The sequence below is a fragment of the Meira miltonrushii genome (genome assembly GCF_003144205.1).
Source record: "Meira miltonrushii strain MCA 3882 unplaced genomic scaffold FA14scaffold_3, whole genome shotgun sequence".
Taxonomy (NCBI): domain Eukaryota; kingdom Fungi; phylum Basidiomycota; class Exobasidiomycetes; order Exobasidiales; family Brachybasidiaceae; genus Meira; species Meira miltonrushii.
The window spans coordinates 1,180,685-1,204,254 of NW_020289945.1; the positions used below are offsets into that span (position 1 = coordinate 1,180,685).

Here is a 23,570-nt window from a genome sequence, read left to right on the forward strand (position 1 = left end):
AGAGAATGTACTTGTAGACTCAGAATACGCATACGCAGGCAGAACGTGAAATCGATTGCAGAACACAGCATTCTAATTTGCCATTTAAATGAAAATGCAAACTGCATTCCACTTATAACATTTTCGAGCATCCTTTACACTTCCTCAAAATATTTGTAGAGATGATTATTTTGTCATTTTATCTTCTAAATTTGTTTTTCCTATGCTGGCAATCCTTCATCCTGGAAACGAAACAAACAAAGACACCATTCTTATGGGATCTCAACAAGCCCTCAACAGAAAGAATAGAGTCAAGAGAAGATGTGGATGTCAGTCAAGATAGTTCTCATCAGGAATCGCAACAAATTTCGGCACAAAGCAAAACATTGTCACCCCATCACGGAAGGAGCAGGAAGTACAAAAGAACTTCAGACGTGATTTCACCTCTTGATGACAAAGGCAATTGCATTGTTTATCGTCCAGAATGCGTACATTGGCTAAAACTGGAACCGAAAGAGCGAGGAATTCATAAGAGGAAATGGAACACTATGACAATGGTAAGTTGAATAATCTGTAATAAAACTTTGTTGCTGATTTATCCCGTTACTTTATTAAGGATGCCGAAGATAGGAAGAGGATGTATAGAGAGAAATATTATAGATTAAAACAAGAGACAAAAGAGAAAGCAAAAGATAGCGCCAAAAAAAGGTTGCTTGCTCAAAAGGCAAACAAGACAGAGGAAGAGTTAAAGCAAGACTCAAGAAGACAGACAGCAAGAAGGAGATTGTTGGTTGAACGACGAAAGTGAGTGGTTATACTAAGAATATTGCATTATAGTCGCTAACATTCCTTGAAATGAAAACAGGAAAGGTGAACATATCAGAAGGTATAATAAATCGATTCCCTTTTGGCAAACTCGAAAACCAGTCAAAGCGAAAGAGAAAGATGGCAAAGAGTAAAAGGTTGCATTCAATCACAGCCAGCGTGTTGCCCGCCTGAATATTACGCGTATGATTTACAGTATGTATTGTGTATGGCTGTGTTAAGCCGACGCCCTACTTGTACGCGTCTGGAATGTTTTTTCACCCCTGCACGGACTTTGAAATCAAAAGTTCATTTTCAACAATCATACATCCCATACAACTCACTCTACATACCAAAACATCATCATATCCTCTACCTGACCAGCAACGAATCCCGACCTGGTGTCGCACTAACGAAACGTATGATCAAATTTGTATAATGCCTTCAGATCGACGAGAAAGGTCAGGCTCGGCAGGATCAGCCAAAAGTGCTGCTTCTAGAGCCAGTTCATCTATGGGCAGAGATGGAGGAGAAGCAGGAAGAAGGATGGCAGCAGAAGATGAATTGATCAGACGTGAATTACAAGACCAAACAACATTTTGCAATTCATTCTGGGGTTCACAAGATGCAGGTTATCCCATCATGCAAGCAAGAATGAAAAACTCAGCAAGGATTGTGGATGACGTTCGTGCGATGTATAAAGAAAGAGCGGAAATCGAAGCAGAATATGCAAAACGATTAGCAAAGCTGTCAAAACAACAATTCGGTAGGGATGAAACAGGTTCGATGAAACACGCTTTAGAGATCGTTCGTGGTGAAATTGAACAAACGGCAAAAACACATGCAGATCTAAGCAACGTGTTTAAGAAAGACTTGGAAGGTCAATTAGGCGAATTTCAAAACAGAATACAATCGCAACGGAAAGGTCCTTTGACCAATATCGAAAAGTTGTACAAACAAAAAATAACGCAAGAATCTTATGTGAACAAATCTAGGGACAAATACGAACAAGATTGCATTCGTATCAATGGATACACTGCACAAAGTAGTTTGGTCCAGGGACGTGATCTAGAAAAGGTGACCACCAAACTTGACAAAGCACAGTCTACCGTCAACGGAAACGATAAAGATTACCAAAACTTTGTTCGCGCTTTGAAGGATACAACTTTACGATGGAATTCCGAATGGAAGTCTTATTTGGATCAATGTCAAGATCTGGAAGAAGAACGGTTGGAATTTTTAAAGAGTAATCTATGGAACTATGCAAATGCAATTTCTGCTGTATGCGTCGCAGATGATCAATCATGCGAACGGGTAAGAGTATCTTTGGAGGCATGCGAAGCACCTCGAGATATTATGGATTTCATTCATCGTGCAGGCACAGGAGCAGCAATTCCAGATCCGCCAGAGTATATCAACTATGGACGCGGTCAGCCACCACCAGCTCGTCCAACATACAAAACAGCAAACTTTCATCGAAGCAGCACACGTCCTTCCACGTTTATTGCACCAACAGCACCTCCAATCAATCCGGCTGCTGCTAATGCACCACCTCCATCAGAATCACGTAGAGACAGTTTTGGCAGGGGAGGTGGACCGCCGGGGGACGTAAGTGGTTTGGCAAGCGAATTCTCTCGGCAGACGATCTCTGGCGATCAAGAAAATGAAAATGTGAACAGCAGCCGAGCTCCTCCTGGTGGGGTTGCACTTCCCGGTATGATTAATTCTGCGTCCACTTTGGCTGGAGATGGATTTGGTGGAGGCGAGTCTCTTTTGCGAAGTGAAAATAGCAATCGTAGAATATCAGCCAAGAAATTCTTGGAGAGGACGCCCTCGAGAAGTCAGACCGGTATGTCAAAAAGTGGCACCAATGGTCCAGCGGGAATGCAGTCTGCTCAATCTACATATTCCAATGCTCAACAAAGTGACGCTCTATCAAACTCCGATACTACAGGAACGATGGGAACAACGATCATCAAGCCTGCTCTACCACCTGCCAGTGTTGATACTCTAAGTGGAAATTCTGAACCCAACAATGATGATCCCATTGCTCGTGCTCTTGCTGATCTGCGCAACAAACCCAGTCGAAGCCCAGCGCCTCAACAAGGCCGAGGACCTACCCCTTCGGGCAGACCTGGTGCAGGTGGTGCGATGCACTCCTTTGGCTCTGTTGGACGGCAAACAGGAGGCGAAATGGCCACATCACCAGGTGCATATTCAAGTCCATCTAATCATGGTGAGAATCGTGCTAGATCGCCATCCGCAGCATTCATGCAAGGACCTGAGCGTGCTGTTTCCCCTCAACCAGATGAGGAAATCGTAGGCAGATATGGACAATCGTTCCCAGGTGAACGTCGAACCCTTTCACGTCAGAATTCAAACGCTTCTCGTCATAGTCGCTTGAGCATGCAAGCGCCGCCTCCTGGTCAACAACAAGCTCCAGGAAGGGCACGCAGCCCAGGACCGATGGGTGATACTTCAGGCTTCGCAGGCGTTGGAGCACGGGGTAGAAGTCCAAGTCCACAACCTTTCCAACAACAGCCTGGACGATCACCGCAGCGTCAATCTGTTCAAGCACCGGCAAGCCAACAAAGTCAGTATCAACAAAGACAAGCAGGCTCCATACCACAAAGCAGGCCAGGCCAACCGAAATCCAACTCGTTCAATACACCACAACGTTCTACAACACCTTTGGGTATTTCTTTGGATGCAAGTGGATCTGTGACGCACGATCAAATGGCAGATGACTTTATTAAACGGACAGGTTCTGTTGGACCGCAACAAGGACATACGATGACACCACAGCAATTGCCGCCTCAGCAAGTTTCTGGTTTGCCTCACCATATGCAACATCAAGCATCTTTCAATAGCGGTCATCCATCACAACAATCACCTTTTGGAGCACAACACGGATCACAGTACTCTGCCGTGTCAAGTCAGCAATCCACACCGATTCGACAAGGACCGCAATTTGGAGCACAAAGTGGTTATGCACAAACTCCTACTCACGGTACACCAGGCGCGCCTGCCGGTTACCAGCAAACTCCACCTCCTCAACAAGCTCGTCAAGATACGATGAATTCTTTGGGCAGACAAACAGGAGCACCATTTGCTGCAGGCGGAGCATCGGCAGGCTATCAATCTCCCTCGCCATATAACCAACGTCCAGCATCTGCTACTGCACCTCCAGTGAATGCGCAGGTCAGTACACCAGGACATTCATACGCGCAACCACAACCGCCGCAGCCACAGCAGCCACAGCCAATGTATGGTCAACAGCCACCTGCACCACAAGAAACAGCTGCTAGTGCATATATGCATCAATATCAACAACAATCCTACCAGCCACAGCCCCAGCCACCGATGCAAGCTCAACAGCATCCATCAATGGCAGGAGGACCGCAGCAAGCACAGTATGGTCAATGGAATGCGCCTTCCAATGCACAGCCTACTCCAACTAATGGTGCTTATCCGAACAATCAAGTTCATCAGCCTATTGCTCAAACCCCAACAGCACCTGCACCGAATGCCAATCAGCCTCCTCCGACAGGACAATATTCCAATGAAGGTAAACCAATTTTGTTCTATGTAAAGGCTTTATATGATTATGAAGCCCAATTGCAAGAAGAATTCAGCTTTACAGGAGGGGATGTGATTGCTGTTTGGGAGACCAATGCAGACGGATGGTGGCAAGGGGAGCTATTGGATGATGCTAGAAGACGGCCAGGATCGAATACATTCCCAAGTAATTTTGTATCTTTGCTGAACTGATTGCATGTATATAAATGTGTTATATATCAATGTTTTCGTATTTTGTTCTCTTGAATGTATGGTACATGTATGTATGTGTGTATAGGAGGACATGCGTGTGCGCTTTTGAATCAACTCAAGAAAACGTTTCCCCCCCTCTTTCACACTCAAGCTAAATGCCAAAAATGCGAATGGCTCAGCGCGAGTGTTACGTCTGGAACAGCCTATGAAAAGCACACGTCCTTCGTTTTCATCTTTTTCTTTTCTTTGTGGGGGAATTATGAATAGTGGTAAAGTGCATGAATAGAACGCGCATACACAGTACAGTTCATTTGACTGCTTTCAACCGCTTAAACAGATTTTCCGATTGCCGCTTCGTATACAGCGGGGTTATGCTGTTGAATGCATGAGGTAAACTTTTCTTCTTTCATTTAATCCATCATCATCATCAAATCCCCCCTTTCGTGGTAAACCAAAAGAATATAGACAAAACCACGAAAGAGAAGACATCCCACCTTTCATCATGACATCCCAAGTACTCAAGGCAGCCGTCGGACTTGCTACATTTTCCTATTTGGATGCAAAATATGGCATTGCATCTGATGTCCGTGCAGGTCGTGCAACTTCTGCTGCTGATTTAGGATTAAAGATAGCTGAATGGCGTGGAAAAGCATCACTTTATGAAAGTTTTCAATCAACCGTAAAGACGAATCCAAAAGGTGACTTTTTGGTGTACGAAGGTAAAACATGGTCATTCGAACAAGCAGATGCAGACGTAAGAAGGATTGCTCATTTCTTGCTCAATCAAGGTATCAAACCTGGAGATCGTATCGCAGTCTTTTTGCACAATTCTGCGACTTATCCTCTCCTTTGGCTCGCATGCATGTCGATCAACATCGCTCCTGCTTTCATCAATAACGGTCTGACCGGTAAAGGATTATTGCACTGTATCGCCGTTTCAGAAGCACCTTTGGTAATCTTTGAACCTGAATTGGAAGCTCCCCTACAAGAAGTCTCAAAAGAGTTATTGGAACACTCAAAAGTACGTCGTTATTTGTGCTTCGATGATGGCTTGAGACATGAAAACGAAAAGGTCAATTTGCCTCCTCAAATCGAAAACACCGTCTATTACGGTCCTAACGAACACGCAGCTCAAAGTGTCAAAGAAATCGATCCAGTATACCGCAAGGATGTAACATTGGCAACATCATGTGCACTCATTTACACAAGTGGAACAACTGGATTGCCTAAAGCAGCCCTTTGTAGTCATGGTAGAATCGGAACAGCAACAACCGTTTGGACTAGATTGGGAGGTTTCACAAACAAGGACAGAATTTATACTGCCATGCCAATCTATCACTCTTCCGCCGCCTTTTTGTGCTTAGGTGTCGCTTTCCGTTCTGGTGCATGTGTGATCATCGGTCGCAAATTTAGTGCAAGCAAATTCTTTGAACAAGTTCGTGCTGCTGATGCAACTGTTGTTCAATATATCGGTGAAATTGCACGTTACCTTTTGGCCGTTCCACCTCATCCAGATGACAAGAACCATCGTGTTCGTTTAGCATACGGTAATGGTATGCGTCCTGACGTCTGGAACAAGTTCCGTGATCGTTTCGCAATCCCTCATATCTTCGAATTCTATGCATCTTCTGAAGGAAATGGTGCTTTGCTTAACTACAACACGGGAGAGTTTGGTTCAGGAGCAGTTGGAAGATTCGGTTCATTGGCAAGAACGGTTCGTCCTGATTTCCGTATCTTCCGTGTTGATCCAATCACAGAAGATGTCGTTCGTGGAGCAAATGGATTATGCGAAGAATGCGATTTTGATGAACCAGGAGAATTCATGTGCCGAATCAATGAATCCAGAGCATCATCACAATTCCAAGGATATGCAGGTAACCCTGATGCAACAAAGAAGAAGATTTTGCGTGATGTCAAGGCCAAAGGAGATGCTTGGTTCCGTACAGGTGATTTGATGAGAATGGATGTGAACGGTTTCTATTGGTTTGGAGATCGAATGGGTGACACTTTCCGCTGGCGCAGTGAGAATGTCAGTACGGCGGAAGTTGCTTCAGTTTTGGGTGAAAAGATTGCAGAAGCAAACGTTTATGGGGTTTTGGTGCCCAATCATGATGGAAGAGCAGGATGTGCAGCAATTCCAAGAAATGCGGCTGCAACGTTAGATTTAGTAGGATTGGCAACACATGCACGTAAATCTTTACCTAAATACAGTGTCCCACTCTTTTTACGCATCGTTCCTGAAATGGAATCAACAGGAACGGCAAAGCAATTAAAGGTTGCTTTGCGTAATCAAGGTATCGAACATGCACAGTGTGGACCTGATCCGTTATACTGGCTTCCACCAAGTTCCAAAGCATACCTTCCTTTCGAGCCAAAAGATTTGGAAGCTCTCAAAGCAGGAAAGGTGAAATTATGAAAATATAAACTTTAGATGCTATGTAATCTTTTCATTCCTTTATTGTCGTAATATTATATATTTGTTTTGATCGGAGTATGTTAAGGAGGATAGACATTCGCTTCAGGATGCGGCTTTCTGTCTGCTATCCCAACATTTATCCCAACATTCTTGTCTCGGGTAATCCTTATTCGTACGATTGTGTTCATTTCAATTTTCAGTAACGGCAAAAGATGCCAGATGTTTACTCACTTACACGTCTTATGATCGACATTGAATTTTGTTCCTTGTGAAATGAGTGAGGCGTAATAATATGTTGGAATTCGGGTCCCGATCTCGCCAAACAAATGCAGCCCGCCCAAGATGCATTCAGCCACATTGAAAGATATTCAGCATTCCTCAAGCAAATCCTATTATTGATGCAATTTGCACTTTGCCTATACGTCTTAAGCTACGAAGCAATCTTTGAGCCAATGCACTTTGACTTTGCATCTTAGGATTACTAAAGCAAACCTTTGACCCAATCCTTTGTAACACGCAAAATTCTTGAACCTTGGACATTTCATTCACCGCAGTTCTAACTCATTTGTACGCCGCACCCACATTGAGAAGCTTTGACAGGATCAATGGGGGGCAACAAATGGACACATCAAATGCAAAACAAAAAATACGAGCAATTCAGCTGTTTTTTGCGGTTTTCGGGAAGATATTAGAGAGATTTCGAGTAAAAAATAAGGTTTTGGCTGGTCAAGTGCCTGTACCTTTGTCAGACATTACCCTGTCCATTGTTGACATTACTCTGTCAGTGCGTCGTGATATGGTTTCCCTATGATGCAAATGCATGGCGCCGCGCCGCTCTTTCGCGCTCCCGCTTTGAATTTACATCTTGACTTTTCGGTGCCGTGAAAAGTGTTTGAGATTTGGGATATAAGGCTTTTAACTGCTCAAGTGGCTTTTGATGCAACGATCTGACCATTGATGCATTGATCTGACCATCGTTGCATTGATCTGTTTTTTTTGTTGCATTGATCTTGTCGGTGTCTAAAATGGGGAAACCGTATTAATCCTAGGCAAAGACTTGTGCGCTGTGCTGATTGTCTCGTGGCTTTCTTTAAAGAATAATATTGATCAGGATGCCAGCATATAAAAGAATGTATCCTTCGTAACCAATTCACTTTTTCATAAAGACAACAACCTTCTTTATCACTCACAAAATTCTCCTCACTCATGATGAAACCCGGTTTTTTTATCACACAATCTCTCATCATATTGTTTCTCGTCAACATTGTCTCAGGTTTACCTGTTAAATTGTTGGTGAGTACTTATGATTGCACCAAATCACAAGGTATAGCGCTAATATATATCACATAACCCGCCAAGTTGGAGAGAGACAAATATCGAAATAGCAGTGCAGGTAGCACAAACAATGGAGGCTGGGAAGATCCACATCATAAAAAACGGGATTTCACAGGTGCGATTAATGACGTTGCGATTCGCACGAATAAGCCATCACTGCCATCTTCAGAACACGATAAGCTAATCTAAACTTTCCATGACCTTTTTCTCATTTCAGATAAAAACGGTGCAAAAATAGGTCAAGTCGATCCAGTTCATACGGATCCAGGCTACGGTACGAAAAAGTGTAAGTGGTTAAAGTGATTTGGATAGAAATCATCGTAGCAGCGTATGTGGATATTGATTCTTCTATTCTCCTTTCAGGAGAGCCTTCCACGTCATAACTCGGCGATTACGCTATGCAATTCTCTCTAATTATTCAACAACGTTACTTCCTTACATCCCCATTGCAAACGTTTCTCAGAAATTTAATCGAATATCAATGTTTTTTTAAATATCATAAAAGTTTATACAAGATCCATTTTCGTGACGTCACAGAAGGAGCTTTTGTTGGAATTCACAGAAATCGTCCCTTTACCCGAAACTTTTCAAAAAAGAACCACATGACGGGTATAAATGGAAGTAGTCACTCTTGCGTCTTAAGGACTTTTAAACCACCAAGCCGCAATCGTTCGTACTCGTATGAGCCGGATCAAGCCAGCTACCATTCAGTGATCGAGCTACCATTCATTGATTGTGGATGGTGTGGATCGTGCCAGCCTCCGGGATTCGTGCCACCTCCGGAAAAGCCAGGATTCTTATCCTTTTTCACCTTGATAGGATAAAGTACAGATTTCAGCGACAAAGGTTTCTTATAGGGTGAACCATGATCGTATTTACTCACAAACACCTGCACAGAAAAGCCGGAAGCAGTATTACCACTTAACAACGCAAGAAGCAATACTGCATAAATAATTTGAGCTTTAGTCATAATGAGGAGATAGAAAGTTTCTTTGAAGTGATGATGGGGATCCAAGTTTCCAGAATAAAGAATTGATCTCAACTTTATATACCATGCAGCTTATCTGGGTTCTCATTCTCTCGTGTATTCATAGAAGGAGTCAACAAAAAGTCTTGCAAAGGATAAGTGATCATCAATATTCAACCACTCTGTCAGCGACAAGATCAGTATATTTCATCGGAGGATCCACTCAAGTCAAACAATTGCAGCTTCCATGCAGATACCAAGAAAATATAGTCACTCGACTTGACATCAATTTAAGACTTCAGAATTGCATGGTCACGCTGGGCTGAGCAAACCTTGCTAAACAAATTCGTAAAACTATTCCTGTGTAGAACTTTTTCATAAGGATATCTGATCAGACTATGAAGAACATTCTAGAAAGAATGGTACAAATTTTTGAGTGATGTGGGCTTGCACCGACACAAAAAAGAAAGTCACAGTTCAATTATCTTGAAACACACATCACTTCTTTGCCCGTACAAGCGCTCACAGATCCAAAGCAAAAAGCTCGCCATGTGACAAAAGCGAGAGGGTCTTGCCAATTTTGTGTCTCGTGAGCAAATCACCGTACCTTATAAGTGCTGTCATATCTAATGAGATCCTGCCCAAAAATGCAGTGGAGAAGCACACCAACCCGCCTGTCACCTGCTCACAATAAGATCACGTCGGAATGCAATTGATCGCAGTCATGTTCTCTCAGGGCAATAAATCGAATTTTCCTGATGGCTTTTTTGACTCTTACTGTTCCGTAATGTGTGACCTTAGCTCGCAATCTCCGAATACCTTGCTCCTTTAGGGACCTTTTCATTCTAGATTAGATATTAAGTTGAGACCATCTTGATTTCGGGCAATGTAACGATCCGGGATCTCGTGATCTGTTGCAAGATTAAGATAGGGGTTCTTCCACACATACGTAAGAGGATTTCAATCTCATACAGAGTAAACGACTATTGCGAACATTCTTCGTCCTATCGAAAACGGTAATAGGAGCTCTTCCTTAATGAGTTAGACATCATAAAGAAGGTCAATTGACCATTATGAACCCTGATAGACCCTGACTTTTCGTTCTAGATTAGATACTAAATTGAGACCATCTTGATTTCGGGGAATGTAACGATCCGGGATCTCGCGATCGGTTGCAAGATTAGGATAAAGGTTCTTCCACACATACGCAAGAGGATTTCAATCTCATGAAGAGCAAACGACTATTGCGGACATTCTTCGTCCTATCAAAAACGGTAATAGGAGCTCTTCCTTGATGAGTTGGACATCATAAAGAAGGTCAATTGACCATTATGAACCCTGATAGACCCTGATCATGAGGTACACGGTTTTTCGCACATTCTGTCAGTTGACCACGGCAGTCAAGATTAATCTTTGCATGTTTCTTTCTGAATTGCTGTACAATTGTAAAGTGGAAGTGACCACTTTTAATGTGTGAAGAGCTGAAATGTTTCAATCAAGAATTTAAAAAGTATAAAAGGGCTTTTAATTCTGTCAATATTGTTGACACTTTCTAAGCTATAAAAATCTATAATTTTCAATATTCAATTATGTTGACACCAGTCGCAAAGTTCATCTTCATTATCTTCTTTTACTTGGCAGTTCCCAAGGACCCCACCAGTATTGAGCACGGCAAGGTAAGAGTTTGATGTATAGCGTAAATGTTGCTCGCTAGGGAAGACAATCTGATTTCTTTCTCAATCTCATTCACAGAGAGACCCAAATCGGCAAATGGGACAACCAAATCCTGTTCATACCGATCCCGGCTATCATCCCCCAGAAGCGTGAGTAGCGATCGATTCTGCGAGCTTTTACTCACTATTCTCGCTCTGACACATTTTTCTGTTTACAAAGACGGGCCACAAACACATTTTGACCTACTGCTGCTTTTCAGGGGCATTCAATTCTACTCATGAAAGCATTGAGCCAACAAAAGACGCCCCAAAACATTTCAGAATCGTGCGGCGAACAATTACTGTCTCTACCATGATACATCCGGGGCGAATAAAAAGCAAACATGAAAGAGATATGAAAAAGTTATTTCTTTCGGAATGCATGTCTGTCTTTTTGCCCTACTCTATCACGCTCATTCAGATATGATTTTCAATTTTTTATTCATTTCTCTTTGTTTATGGTTTTTGATAGCGTCAGTATTATCAGGAGACAATCGTGAAGATCGTTACAAAGCGCCAAGGACATTACTGAGCGGAAAGAAAACTAAGACAGAATCAACACTATCAGAGGATAGTGTTCATGCGATTCGTCATGGCGGAAGATCTACAGATGGCTATTTGAAGCTATCAAGTGGTCCAGCCGGCGAAGTGAGTGTTCCTTAAGAAGCAATAGTAAGGCTTGAGGCTGAGTCGTATACTTACCCAAAAATTTTCATCGTGTTTGCAGCGCTCTTCCTCAAGTTGTAGGGTGAGTTGTCGGCTTAGATTGATAATTGCTTAATATTTACACACCTTTTGTCTTTACAGAGCGCCACATGCTGGGGAGAAACGAAAACATTAGCCGACAATGATTGTGTGAGTACGAAACAAGGTTCATCGAATGTACATTGACTTAATTTTCCCATCTCTCTTTATGATGCAGAAGACGAAAGGCTGTGGACCTTGCGAGGGAACTGCCGTCAGGTCAGAGAAAGATCCGAAGAGAATCTTGAATTTCAGTGGAAGATGCTCTATCAAACATCATTATAACTAAGTCTATACTCTTGACTGTTTGACAGATTTCACGCATTGATAAACATATACGTTTTATTCGGTACCATGCACACTATTTACATGAAGTGCTGAGTTATAATGCTTATAAAAAACCGTTCATGTTATGGGGCTGTCGAATTGACAGTGCTTACGGTGTCAGCCGCGCTTGAGTCTAGGTTTCATTTTGCGGACTGGACCACCAATTCTGGCGTAAAGCAAACTAATCAGCACTTTCCCAGCAAGTTCATCACTCAATAGGGGCTACTTACTGCTTTCGAAGTCTAAGTTGACGTCTATACTCGTTTCTGGTAATACGAAAAGCCTCATGTTCTTGCTTTGTCATGCTTAAGAATTTCTTGCTCCGTTGACTTCTCTGCCTTTCGATCCTTGCAGCTTTAGCTTCGTCACCTGCCATTGCATATTTTTCTCTCCGGCGAGTTCTGAAATTTTCCTTCTCTGCCTTACTCTGGAGAATCGGAAAGAGTTGAATCAGTTTTGATGTCATACACCAGTAACATTTCCATGTAATTTTTCTAACCATATTAAAGAATTGCCATCTTTTGGCATTTTTGTTCTTTTCTGTTCTGTCTAAATCGTCCCAATGATCACAACCGGGGCGATGTATGGAGCAACTTTTGCCCTGTGTGACAGTATTATCATTTGTTTGAGACTTCGTGCCTTTCTTTTGGATGAAAGCAGAAAAAAGAAGCATTTCACTGCGTTAGTAATATGCATTTTCTGTAATGAGATATACTTACTTGCTTCTTTGAATCTACTTTTGGCTTATGCTTAGCTAGCTCTTTTGTCATATTCCAGCTTCCTCCATCGGATTCGTGACTTGACGAAGATGGCGATGTTGATTCAGATATTTCAAATCTTTTGCTTCTTTGTTTCTTTTGCGGCCAGCCAACGGGAAGGCTTATGGGGCCTTCCACATCTTGCGGCAAAGAAGGAAGCGAACGAGAATCACTTTGAGTAGCAAGTGAGTAATCGATGCTTTGATCTTTTGGAGCAGAAGTCCCAATCACAAGTCGAACGCCTGTAAAATACAGAATGAGTAAGAGTTTTAGCCTTTCCATTGTGCGAGATGATCCTGAAGGTCAAAATGTTCGAGGAATGCTGGATGCCAGACTCTGATCAATTGTGAAACCAAATACATCCGCGTGACTACAAACCTTGAAGCCCCGGAGAATCTTTTTCACAGCGTTGCGTAGAGAGTCAGGGCTTCTCAGTCGTTACCCTTGCCCTTAAAGCAGTAAAGATGATATAAATATATTTGTAGACTGATCATTTACAGCATTGAAACCGTATGAGAGCTCATGAACATCTTGTATTTCATATCGGCTTCTTTTCCTTGGAGGAGTATTCCCTATTCTTTTTCCAAAATTCTCTTTTTTGCTCAGGATTCAATCTACTTAGACGTTCTCTTCTACGAAGCGCACCTCTGTTCCTAATTTCTTCCTTCTGCACTTTTGTTAGATTTGCATACCATTCTTTCTTTATGACCCTTTGTCGAGCATCGTATGCAATCTTTTGTTCTTTCGTTTGATTCTTCTTATGCCATCTCACTCCTTCTGTATTGCGTTTTGACCGACTCAGCGATTTCCAATGAGGGCAATGTGGTCGACAAATGTCACACCGCTTGCTTTGTTCGTGCGGATTACCAGTCGGATGAAGTTGTACATTCTTAGCATTAGCTTCAGACACTTCGTATCTTGCTGTTCTCATTTTTTTGGCTCCCCATGATAATGCATCTTCTTTGACCTGTGAAATACCCTTTTTCGCTGTTGTTTCATCAGTTTTGGAGCCACTAGAATCATCTTCTGATTTCGTCAACATCAAAAATGACAGAAGAAATATTAAATGAAGTATTAGCATCTCATATAACTATGCTGACAAAGTACTCGTTGAGACGAAAAAAGTCGAATGTAACAAAAGCTAATAGAATGGCATCGAAAGTATGAAACTGGCATTCTTGCCTTCTTATGCCCCGAGCACCGCTTTCCATGCAAGGTCACATACAATCTTGATGGCAACTGCAAATGGCAACGTTCTTGTCATTCTAGTTTAATTGACATCACATTCATAAAGAGAAAAACGGTGCAGTCCGAGAATTATTTTAAATAATTAAAGTCTGCATTTCGCATTTACATCTTGGCTAGACCCGGGCATCACTGTCAGTATGTTGTGTATAAGGCCGAAGAAGTCAAATTAAAGCATTTCCCATAGGCTCAAAGTGAGTGTATGGAATTCGACATATGAAGTCTTATAGATATGTAAAGCTTCCTATACGAAAGATTTTGAGAAGACCATGTATTTCATGACAATGCTGCAAATCTACATCACTGCTTCTTCTCACCCCTATTTTTCTTGTACCATGCCTTTCTCTCCTTGGGGCTCATAATTGCTATACGTTCTCGACGGCGTGAAATATAAAGTTGTTTATTCTGAGCCTTTACCTCTTCAGGTAAATTCGTATAACGCTGACGAAGATAAGCGTTGCGTTTCATTTTTTCTTCTTTTGATTGGTTACTATAATAGAGGCGTATACGAGCTGATTCACGTTGTTTCTTACTCATAGACTCCCAATGAGGACAGTTCGGTCTACAGTATACACATTTACTCCTGTTCTCACTCGTCTCACTCTTTAGTGCGGAAGAAAGAGAAAGCATTTGCTCGGGTGCATTCACCTCAAATCTTGCTGTTCTTGCTCTTTTGGACCCCCAGGAGAGCTTGCCTTCAGTGTGATCGTGAGATTGTTCGTTTGCCGCTCTCTGATCAGAAGTAGAAGCGCTTGAATCAGTAGCTGAGCTTATCATCCTAAGGAGTAATAATGCGATAAGTAATGCATGAGGAGGTACCATGACTTAAATCGTACTGACGTGATATTGAACAGGAAACAAAAGCGGAACATACTGTTAGGATATTCTTATCTTGTTTAAACTCAAGCACCGCTCTGTGTACGATGCCAAAAATAAATTTTGTAAAATTTGGCTTTCTGCTATTTGTAAGGGAGTGTACGACAATTGGCATGTAAAACATTGAATTTGCCACAGTCATTAAAAGCTACAGTATCAGGCTGCAAGCCTAAATCATCAATTTCTAGTCCCCCTGTTCTGCTTGTACCATGCTTTTCTCTCTTCCGGGCTCATATTTGCTAATCGATCTCGACGGCGTGCTATTACAGCCTCGGTACGCTCAGCTTTTTCCTTTTCTGTTAAATTAGCATAACGTATCTTTGCGTACTGACGATGATAAGCGACACGTTTAAGTTTCTGTTCTTTTGATTGATTTCTGTAATAGAATCGTACTCGAGCTGAGTTACGCTGTTTCTTACTCAAAGACTTCCAATGCGGGCAATTTGGTCTACATATTGCACAATATTTCTTCTTTTCAATAGTGTCAGCCTTTGGTGCAATAGAGGAAGAAGAAATTTCATTGTTCAGCTTTTGTCCTGGGGAATTTACCTCGTACCTTGCCGTTCTCGCTCTTTTGGCTCCCCAAGCTGGCATGTCCGTCAGTGGAGAGTCTGCGACTTCTTCGAACGGCACTATCGTTGATTTGCCAGACAAATAGATTTTTATCAGAAAATGCGTGCTGAACAAAATACATAAGAAGTGACGCCGCATTAGCTTTAATGATTCGACGTGGATGATAAAGAAGGGAATGACAATGAGGAATGTGGCATCTGTGTACGAAATTTGATCTGCGACTTACAATGAGGCAGAGTTTTGCGTACAGACGATTACACAAATCAACAAAAACTACTTCTGGGAGATATGGGCTGTCTTCGAAAATTTGCGAGAATATGAATTATTCTTTCTGTGCCATTCACGCCTTTCATCTGGAGTCATGTTATCCAATCTTCTTTTCCGTTTATGTTTAATCTCTTCTCGAGCTGCTTTTTTCTCATCCGTACTTAACTTCTCAAATCTTCTTTTTCGTGATTCACTTCCTTTTCTCAACATCTCTTCCTTTCGTTCTTTTGATAAGTTTGAGTACCATCGACGTTTGACTGTATTGTAGTGAGGACGAATTGCAAGTTTCTGTTCTTTGGTTAGATTTTTTAAATACCATTTCATTGACTCTTTACTACGTTGAGGTCGGCTAAGAGAGCGCCAATGAGGGCAATCTGGCCGACAGATATCGCATGACTTTTCCAGTTCTCCTGATTGACTGTTTGGAACGACAATGGCATGACCGGGCTCGGGTTCAATGTTTTGTACTTCATACCTCGCTGTCCTCGCTCTTTTGGCACCCCAACCACCTATCCGATCTTGGTTATCCACTTTCGGACTTGTGCTGCTAATTAATTCTGCTTTACTTGATTCACTGCTTGAAGAAAACACACAAGGATAGAATAGAGAAAGTAAAAAGCAAAGGAGAAGCATTCGTGAGTCATACAGACAGAACATGATTGTTGACAAAAGAAAGTACAAAACTCGAGTAAGGTGTTTTGAAATAATATTGAGAATCGCGGCTTTGACGTGAAAATGAGTTTGCGTACAGCACTATAACAATAGACAACACCGCCTTGAGGAGTACATCATTTCTTTGGAGGTGTCTGAGCCTGTTTCGGTTTGCGTCGATAAGAATTATTCTTTTTGTACCAAGCCTTTCTTTCTTCCGCATTCATGCTTTCAAGTTTCCGTTTTCGTGAAAACATACTCTGGTCGCCACGGAGCTTCCTTTCTTGTTCAGTGAGACCATCATACCGTTTCTTGCTACGTATACTGGAAGATTTCCTCTCTGCAATTATTTGTTCCTCCGTACGTCTCTCTTTACGCCAATGGTAATACGCTTTCTTTTTATCTTTTCGCGGAATTGAGTCCCAGTGATCACAGCCAGGATGGTGTACTTTGCAATCCTTTGGTTGAGCTGGAGCAAGACCAGAATCTGGAAATTGGGTGTTGCTTTGCTGTGCACTACGCACATTGACATGGCTTATGTGAAGGGATGCTTGCTCATTTGTGTCTTCTTCTGGCGGTGAAAGGTTCAAATCAAGTTTGAGCCTCTTGTTTTGTTCTGAGTCCTGCTTTGGTGAGCCTGTGGCTGTAACAAGTGTGCAATGCAGGAGTGTTGCTACCAAGACAAATATAACAAATTTGATCATCTTATCGGCATGGGAGATCAACTTGATGGAACAAAGCTCACGATTGCAAACAAAATCAAAGAAAGCTCACTGACAAGAATGCCCCTAAGCACTGCTGCTACATACAGAGAAGTACCACATACTATCGGGGCATCAAGAAGCTAAACAATGCATCTGGGTCATCAGCATTTACAATTCGTGTTTTTATACATTATAATCGCCCTCTCCATATGAACTTACCCTTTCTGGAGTTGCATTGAAATCGGAGGTTTAAAGCAAGATTGACTATTTCTGCCTAATATGGAATAAGATGCGCTCATAAAGCTACATTCATGAACGATATTACCATCATCATTAGTATATCATTGATCTTGAGGCTCTTGAAGCTGTCCCGATTTACGTCTTCGATCATTTTTCTTTTTGTGCCATTTTTTTCTTTCTTCCGGAGTCATTCTTTCTAGTCTCTTTCGTTGTACTTGTACGCTCTTCTGGTTATGAAATTTTCTTTGTTCTTCTGTAAATTCTCGATATCTTTTCTTACCCCGTATAGAAGCAGATTTGTTATCTGCAATTTTTTGCTCTTCTGTTCGATTTAGTCGATGCCAGCGGAGATACAATTTATTCCTTTCCTTGTGAGGGAATGATTTCCAGTGGCCACAGGCAGGATTATGAATACAGACGGTCGTCTGAGCTGAAGGCTTGGAAGACCTGTTCGTGTCTTGTCCGCTTGGATCTGTATGATGTGTGCTCTCATGGTCAGAATGGATTGTGGATTGATTATTTGTATCTTCTTCTGGCGGAGGGAGGTTTAAGTCAAGCTTCAATAGCTTTTTCTTTTCTGATTCCTGCTTTTGTGAGCCTGTAGCTACAGCTAAACTGCCATGCAAAGCTGTTGCTATTAGAACATATAGCATTAGTCTGATCATCTTGTTGGTAGAGGAGAGAATAATCTGTTTCAATTGCAATGAGAATGAATGTTCAAATCGCATTGGCAAGGAAGATCCGAAGCAGTGCGCTTGAAGATGAACAACAAAATCATATTTTGGCTTCAGAGGCTCAAAAGGACAATGAAAGTCTGAAGTAGCGAGAGAACACAATATTTAGGAAACACTTACTGTGTTGTATACTCTTTTTTTGTTGTAATCATCTTCTCCATTGTGGCGGATTTAAGATGCTCCTAACCCTTATTTCCGATGCAGTGGAGAAAATTTTAGCGCGAAATTGGAATGACTAGATTGGAGAATAAACTTCTTCCTCCCTGACAATCAACATCAATCAATCATGGGACTGAATGATGAACAAAAGATACAAATAGTACCACACCATCAACTTGACTACCCAGCATTACTCAGATATCTATCATTTCATCCTGGCTTCCCTTGCAGTCAACATATTCGTAATCACTTCTTAGCTCAATACGGAGCATATGTGAAACATCCTGATTTGGCCGATAAGCAAATCGATGACGATCCATGGCGTACGTATCACGATTACAGAAAAGGATCTGTGATTGTAGCAATCGGAGACGTTCCAGCCAGCGTTAGAAAGGGAGATCATCTACAGGATGACCCAAACGAAGAAAGTGTATGGGCAATCGTTGCAGTATTTCCTAGCTATTCACCTGGCTGGGTGACCTTGTCGGATTATGATAAAAACCAATGTGATTCCTTATGGAATGCTATTCGAACCACTTTCTGGCTAAGCACAGAAATACCATTTCAACAACAAATCACACCGGATCAAGTACGTCAAGCCTCTGTCCAAGAAAGAAATCTACTAAAATTCATCTTTCAACAGCATTTACCAAAAGCATTCAGTCACATTGCATCAAGTTTACCTGCTCACAGCAACGTCAAAAAGTACGAAGATGATAACACTCTCACGCTGTCTGATTTGCATGCTATCAACCACATTTGGATGAAAGAACTGCAGTCGATTCAAGAAGACATAGCTGGCGACGATCACTCTTTCAAGATGGTGCGCTGTAATCCTTGCGTTAATTTCACAATGCCTGAAGATATTGCTCTTCATCTCAAGAATGACATAGATGCATCAAGATGGAAAGTAGGTCTCATGGGTGATCATCCCGGAGAGCTGGAAATGGTGGTCAAGAGCAATAATGTAAGATATCCAATGTTCTACACCAAGGGACGCCGTCATCTATCAGTCGTTTTACGTGATCAAGAAGGCTTCAATGAGCACATGCAAATGGAAGATCAAGAATATCCAACGAAGGTCTATCCTGGCGCTCCTGCTGGCTGGGCGTACTCACACGATGATTTCTCATTAGGGTCTCTCCATGTTGCTGAACCATATAGACGTTTGAAAAGAGACGGTGGAGACAAGGTCAAGAAACAAGGTGTGGGCACGGTCTGTCTTGCCTTAATGGCTGGAATGCTCGTTCAATGTCAGAAAGATGCTTTAAGTTCAGCAGGCTGTCTTGATTTCGAAAAGTTACCTACACCTATCATCTCGGATGCCGAACAACATAAAGTTGTAGCAGTAGCGTTTCATCGTAGTGCTGGATTCGCACCTCAGTCAATCACTTCTTGGGGTGCTTATGCCATTCGGGCCACGCAAAATGTGTAATATAGAACTCATGATAGAAGAGTGTAGATAATAGCAAAGTTTTTTGGCTCTCTCCTATTGATTCTTACCTTTCGCTTGCGTATTTTGTGTCAATGCAAGAAGTCTATAAAGTGTATATGCGTAAGTGTCAAACATTCGAATCGAGATTGATCTTATAAAACTCACTTTCTTGCATCACGTCTGCTTTGCGATCTTTCCGCTTCTCTTCGTCTTTCTTTAGCACGTTCTTCAACAGTCATTGCAAGCCTCCTCTTTTTACGTGAAATATTGTTCATTTCTTGTTTTCGCCTCTTTTTCTCTTCTGACAGCAATCGTTTTCGTGGGACAATTCTCTCCCTTTTTTTTTCTTCTATCTCTTCTTTGGTCTGAGGTGTATATATATGGCAATCAGCAACGTAGTTTCGTAACAATCTGAGGTAGTAAACATACCTGCGAATGATAACGTCTTTTATCATGAGCCGCTTTCCTCTCTTTATACGAAAGATCATTCCAATGCAAACATGTTCTACCATGATCACATTTATCCTTTTCTATCGCATAAGAGAGTATAATTTGCTTCCCCTCTTTATGAGGTCTTTTACTGATAAGTTCGCCTTCTTTGACATCTTGCGCTTCTTCCTGGTCTTCTGGTGTTACTTCTCGGTTTAGATCAAATGAGCGTTGTCGTTTCACCCCAGCGGTATGGGTAACGCTAGACTCTGAAGTTGTTGGTTTTGCTACGACGTTATTTGCAAAGAACAAATACAATGTATACATCAGAGAAAAGATGAGTACAAAGTTTCGTGTATACCGAATTATGCATCGCATTTTTGCTAATGATGAAAGCGAAAAAAGAAAACCTGAGTACCTTAAATACCGAAAATGAATCTCGTAGTACATGTCTGCGCAATCATTGAGAAGTTTCAATTGCCAAAAGCTATGTCATCAACAAAAGCCCGCCCCGTATGCAGTAGGATAAGGTGAGCATAAAGGCATTGCGTGCTCATAGATACGCAATGTGAAATGTGTTTTGTTTATGCTCTTAGTCTTGCCGTAGCTCATTAGATGTCCGTCTTTTCCTCCTATAATACCGTTCGATTCGCATCTGCATCTCTATTGATTTTCATCTTTCTTTTGCGTACTATGAAGGGCATATACGTAAGTTCCAGATATTTAATCTAATTTAATGCCATCAAACTCACATTCTTGCATCACGCCTCCTTTGCGATCGTTCTGCCTCTTTTCGTCTAGCTTCAGCATGTTCTTCATCAGTCATTGCGAGCCTTTTCTTTTTGCGATAAGCATTGTTTATATCGTATTTTCGCCTCTTCTCCTCTTCTGTTAGCATACTGTTTTTCAGATTTCTTCTTCTATTTCTTTCATCTATCTCTTCGTTGCTCTAAGATATTATTTGGTTATCAGTAAGATACTCTAAAGTTTTCTTTTCAGGCAAGAAAACATACCTTTGAATGATAACGCTTTCTATCAGAAGCCGCTTTCCTTTCTTTCATCGTAAGGGTACTCCAATGCAAACATCTTCTATCATGGTCACATTTATCTTTTTCAGTCGCATAAGACAACTGCACTTGTTTACGCCTTCTGTAACGTCTAGTCTTTTCACTTTGGACAGTTTGCAGTTGAGCAGGTGATGTGAATGCTTCTTCAGAATCTTCTGGTGTCAATTCTTTATTCAAATCAAATGATCGTTCTCGCTTCATTCCAACATGCGCGTTTGTACTAGGCGCTGATTCTGTTGAAGTGGCTTTTACACGGTTTGCAAAGGACAATATCCCCACAGACATTACGAAAAAGATGAGCACAAAACTTTGAGCGTTCAATGAAACATTCCGCATATTTGCGGAAGATGAAAGCGAGAAAGAGAAAAGTTTGTGCACAATACTTGATGAAGATAGAATCTCAAGAAGGGCGATACTTTTAAAGAAAGAGGAAACGTAACTACCTAAGCTCTTTCCATAAACAAACTTAAAACTTACGCCCCGTACCTTCGCTGATAACACTGCAGTAGCATGACGTCAGCTTACAAGCATAGTGTGCTTGTACGCAAGTCATTGAATGTGGTGCCCATATGGTCTCAATGCTGTTTTGGCTCATCACTTGCCTTGATTTTTCCTGTTAATACGGTGGCTTTTGTTCAGTATAGTTCATGTTCCCTAACTTCATTATTCCATACTCACTTCGCTTTTCAAGAGACTTTTGTGTAATCCTCACTCTATACCGTCTGTATTCTCGTTGCTGTTCAATAGTCATTCTTGAGAATCGATCTTGCTCGTCGCGATATTTACGTTTGTTCACTTTCTTTCTTCTTTCCAGTGGTATGTTATGGTAATAATCACGTTGTTTTTTTCTGTTCAATTCTCTTTCTGCTGCTGTCTGTAATGTTGCAGAAAAGTTAGTTAGTAGATCATATCGTACAGTTGTACGGATTCTCACCATTATGCTCCATTTGTATCTTTGGGTGTTCAACCTCTTTTCTGAATATTTTAAATCTGGCCAATGAATGCAACCAGGCCTGTGAAACTCGCATTGTGGTTCATTCAAGTCTGGAATACCGATACTTGTCTTTTTGCTTTGTGAATCCGAAAAAGGACCTCCCTCTTGAATAGTTGGTGTGCTGCTTTGATGCTTTTGTTCTGCGGTCTTTTGGTCGAGCTCAGTTGGTAGTTCGTTCAAGTCAATGTTGATATCCTCCCTCACAGTGAAGCATAGCGGAAAAAAGCCGCATAAGAGTAGCCAAAAATAGTTTAGGAAAGTCGGATTCTTCTTCATATTACAGTTCAAGGGAGAAAAGTTTCAGCTTCGCTTTCTAGACAGAAATACGTTGAAGGAGCCCCGAGTTCACACGCAATGTTCACGAACATATCACGTAATGTCAGAAATATAGCTACAATAGCAAGCATGGCATATAGAAAGCATTAACAAAAATAGTGAAGGGGCTTCACTTGTTGTTTTTGCTTGCAATGATTATGTATTTATGAAAATCGTATGGAAGTATTCGGCTTTAATAACTTGCGCTTGAGTAGGTCGCTTTAAAGCCTCGTCGGAATTGTCAGGTGTTAATTCTTTATTCACTTCAAAAGATTCAAAGTTGTGGGATAACGTCAGCATAGCTTGCATGCTCGTACACAGGTCAGATTATGCTCTGTCTGTCGTCTCACTCCTGATCTGCTTGATCATTCGCCTTTTTCTTCCCTATTAAAATGAAAATGCGGTTTCGATTCAGCAAAATTTACTGCGTTGAAGGAGCCGTACACTCACTGTAAGATTTTATCGCTATCTTTGACCGATGCTTCAAATGTTTTTGTTGTTGTTCTGTGGTCATTTTTGAAAATCGCTTCTGTTCATCATGATACTTTCGTTTACTGATTAACTTCTTCTTCTCTTGAGGTAACTTGCGATAATATTCACGTTCTCTTTTTCTTATCTCTTCTTTTTCTGCGTCTGTCTAGAATATCGATCAATTTCGTCAACATGAAAATTCGAATAATACACTTTGTCTTTCATTCAATTGATTCTTACCTTCAAGCTCCGATTGTACCTTTGGTTGTTTCTTTTTCTTTCTGTTTTGTTTAAATGTGACCAATGAGGACAGTCGGGCCTATGGATATCGCATGCAGGGAAGTTCAAGTCTGGAACGTTAACCTTCTTGCCTTTAGTCTGCGGTAAAATCGCTCCATCATGAAGTGTTTGTGCGCTACTTTGAATGTTCGGATCTGCACTTCCCTGGTCCAACTCCGTTGGTATACTATTCAGGTCAGCGTTGACATTTTTTCGACCCTTCGATGTGCTTACGGCGAAGCAAAGCGGATAAAGGCCGCTCAAGAGAAGCGAAGAAAAGTATAAGAGCGTCAAGCACTTCCTCATGATTGAAGTGAG

General features: G+C 41.6%; 9 protein-coding genes across 9 annotated transcripts; 3 read left to right on the forward strand and 6 right to left on the reverse strand.

Moving 5' to 3' along the window:
* The first annotated feature begins 1,112 nt into the window (after window positions 1-1,112).
* On the forward strand, window positions 1,113-4,626 carry FA14DRAFT_161389 (uncharacterized protein). Its single transcript, XM_025499096.1, has one exon. The coding sequence runs from the start codon at window positions 1,222-1,224 to the stop codon at window positions 4,552-4,554; it is 3,333 nt and encodes a 1,110-aa protein (XP_025353933.1). The 5' UTR covers window positions 1,113-1,221; the 3' UTR covers window positions 4,555-4,626.
* A 348-nt stretch (window positions 4,627-4,974) lies between these two features.
* Window positions 4,975-7,216, forward strand: FA14DRAFT_161390 (acetyl-CoA synthetase-like protein). Its single transcript, XM_025499097.1, has one exon. The coding sequence runs from the start codon at window positions 5,057-5,059 to the stop codon at window positions 6,968-6,970; it is 1,914 nt and encodes a 637-aa protein (XP_025353934.1). The 5' UTR covers window positions 4,975-5,056; the 3' UTR covers window positions 6,971-7,216.
* A 4,956-nt stretch (window positions 7,217-12,172) lies between these two features.
* On the reverse strand, window positions 12,173-14,077 carry FA14DRAFT_156321 (uncharacterized protein; the record flags this gene model as incomplete). The annotated part of the gene is made up of 6 exons (XM_025497818.1): window positions 12,173-12,236; window positions 12,286-12,482; window positions 12,555-12,656; window positions 12,775-13,055; window positions 13,459-13,903; window positions 14,039-14,077. The coding sequence occupies 6 exons, from the start codon at window positions 14,075-14,077 to the stop codon at window positions 12,173-12,175; spliced, it is 1,128 nt and encodes a 375-aa protein (XP_025353935.1).
* A 281-nt stretch (window positions 14,078-14,358) lies between these two features.
* On the reverse strand, window positions 14,359-14,880 carry FA14DRAFT_156322 (uncharacterized protein; the record flags this gene model as incomplete). The annotated part of the gene is made up of 1 exon (XM_025497819.1): window positions 14,359-14,880. The coding sequence occupies one exon, from the start codon at window positions 14,878-14,880 to the stop codon at window positions 14,359-14,361; it is 522 nt and encodes a 173-aa protein (XP_025353936.1).
* A 1,682-nt stretch (window positions 14,881-16,562) lies between these two features.
* On the reverse strand, window positions 16,563-17,129 carry FA14DRAFT_156323 (uncharacterized protein; the record flags this gene model as incomplete). Its single annotated transcript, XM_025497820.1, has 1 exon — window positions 16,563-17,129. One exon carries the CDS (start codon window positions 17,127-17,129, stop codon window positions 16,563-16,565), a length of 567 nt encoding a protein of 188 aa, XP_025353937.1.
* Window positions 17,130-17,243: 114 nt separating this feature from the next.
* On the reverse strand, window positions 17,244-18,182 carry FA14DRAFT_64052 (uncharacterized protein). Its single transcript, XM_025502615.1, has one exon. It carries the CDS (start codon window positions 18,095-18,097, stop codon window positions 17,471-17,473), a length of 627 nt encoding a protein of 208 aa, XP_025353938.1. The 5' UTR covers window positions 18,098-18,182; the 3' UTR covers window positions 17,244-17,470.
* Window positions 18,183-18,377: 195 nt separating this feature from the next.
* Window positions 18,378-19,817, forward strand: FA14DRAFT_161391 (uncharacterized protein). Its single transcript, XM_025499098.1, has one exon. The coding sequence runs from the start codon at window positions 18,390-18,392 to the stop codon at window positions 19,695-19,697; it is 1,308 nt and encodes a 435-aa protein (XP_025353939.1). The 5' UTR covers window positions 18,378-18,389; the 3' UTR covers window positions 19,698-19,817.
* Window positions 19,752-21,478, reverse strand: FA14DRAFT_156325 (uncharacterized protein; the record flags this gene model as incomplete). Its single annotated transcript, XM_025497821.1, has 5 exons — window positions 19,752-19,800; window positions 19,863-20,062; window positions 20,127-20,388; window positions 20,879-21,075; window positions 21,140-21,478. The coding sequence occupies 5 exons, from the start codon at window positions 21,476-21,478 to the stop codon at window positions 19,752-19,754; spliced, it is 1,047 nt and encodes a 348-aa protein (XP_025353940.1).
* Window positions 21,479-22,557: 1,079 nt separating this feature from the next.
* On the reverse strand, window positions 22,558-23,566 carry FA14DRAFT_173412 (uncharacterized protein). The gene is made up of 3 exons (XM_025500478.1): window positions 23,214-23,566; window positions 22,953-23,139; window positions 22,558-22,886 (listed from the first exon to the last, which is right to left on the reverse strand). Exons 1-3 carry the CDS (start codon window positions 23,556-23,558, stop codon window positions 22,849-22,851), a joined length of 570 nt encoding a protein of 189 aa, XP_025353941.1. The 5' UTR covers window positions 23,559-23,566; the 3' UTR covers window positions 22,558-22,848.
* Between the last annotated feature and the right edge of the window lie 4 nt (window positions 23,567-23,570).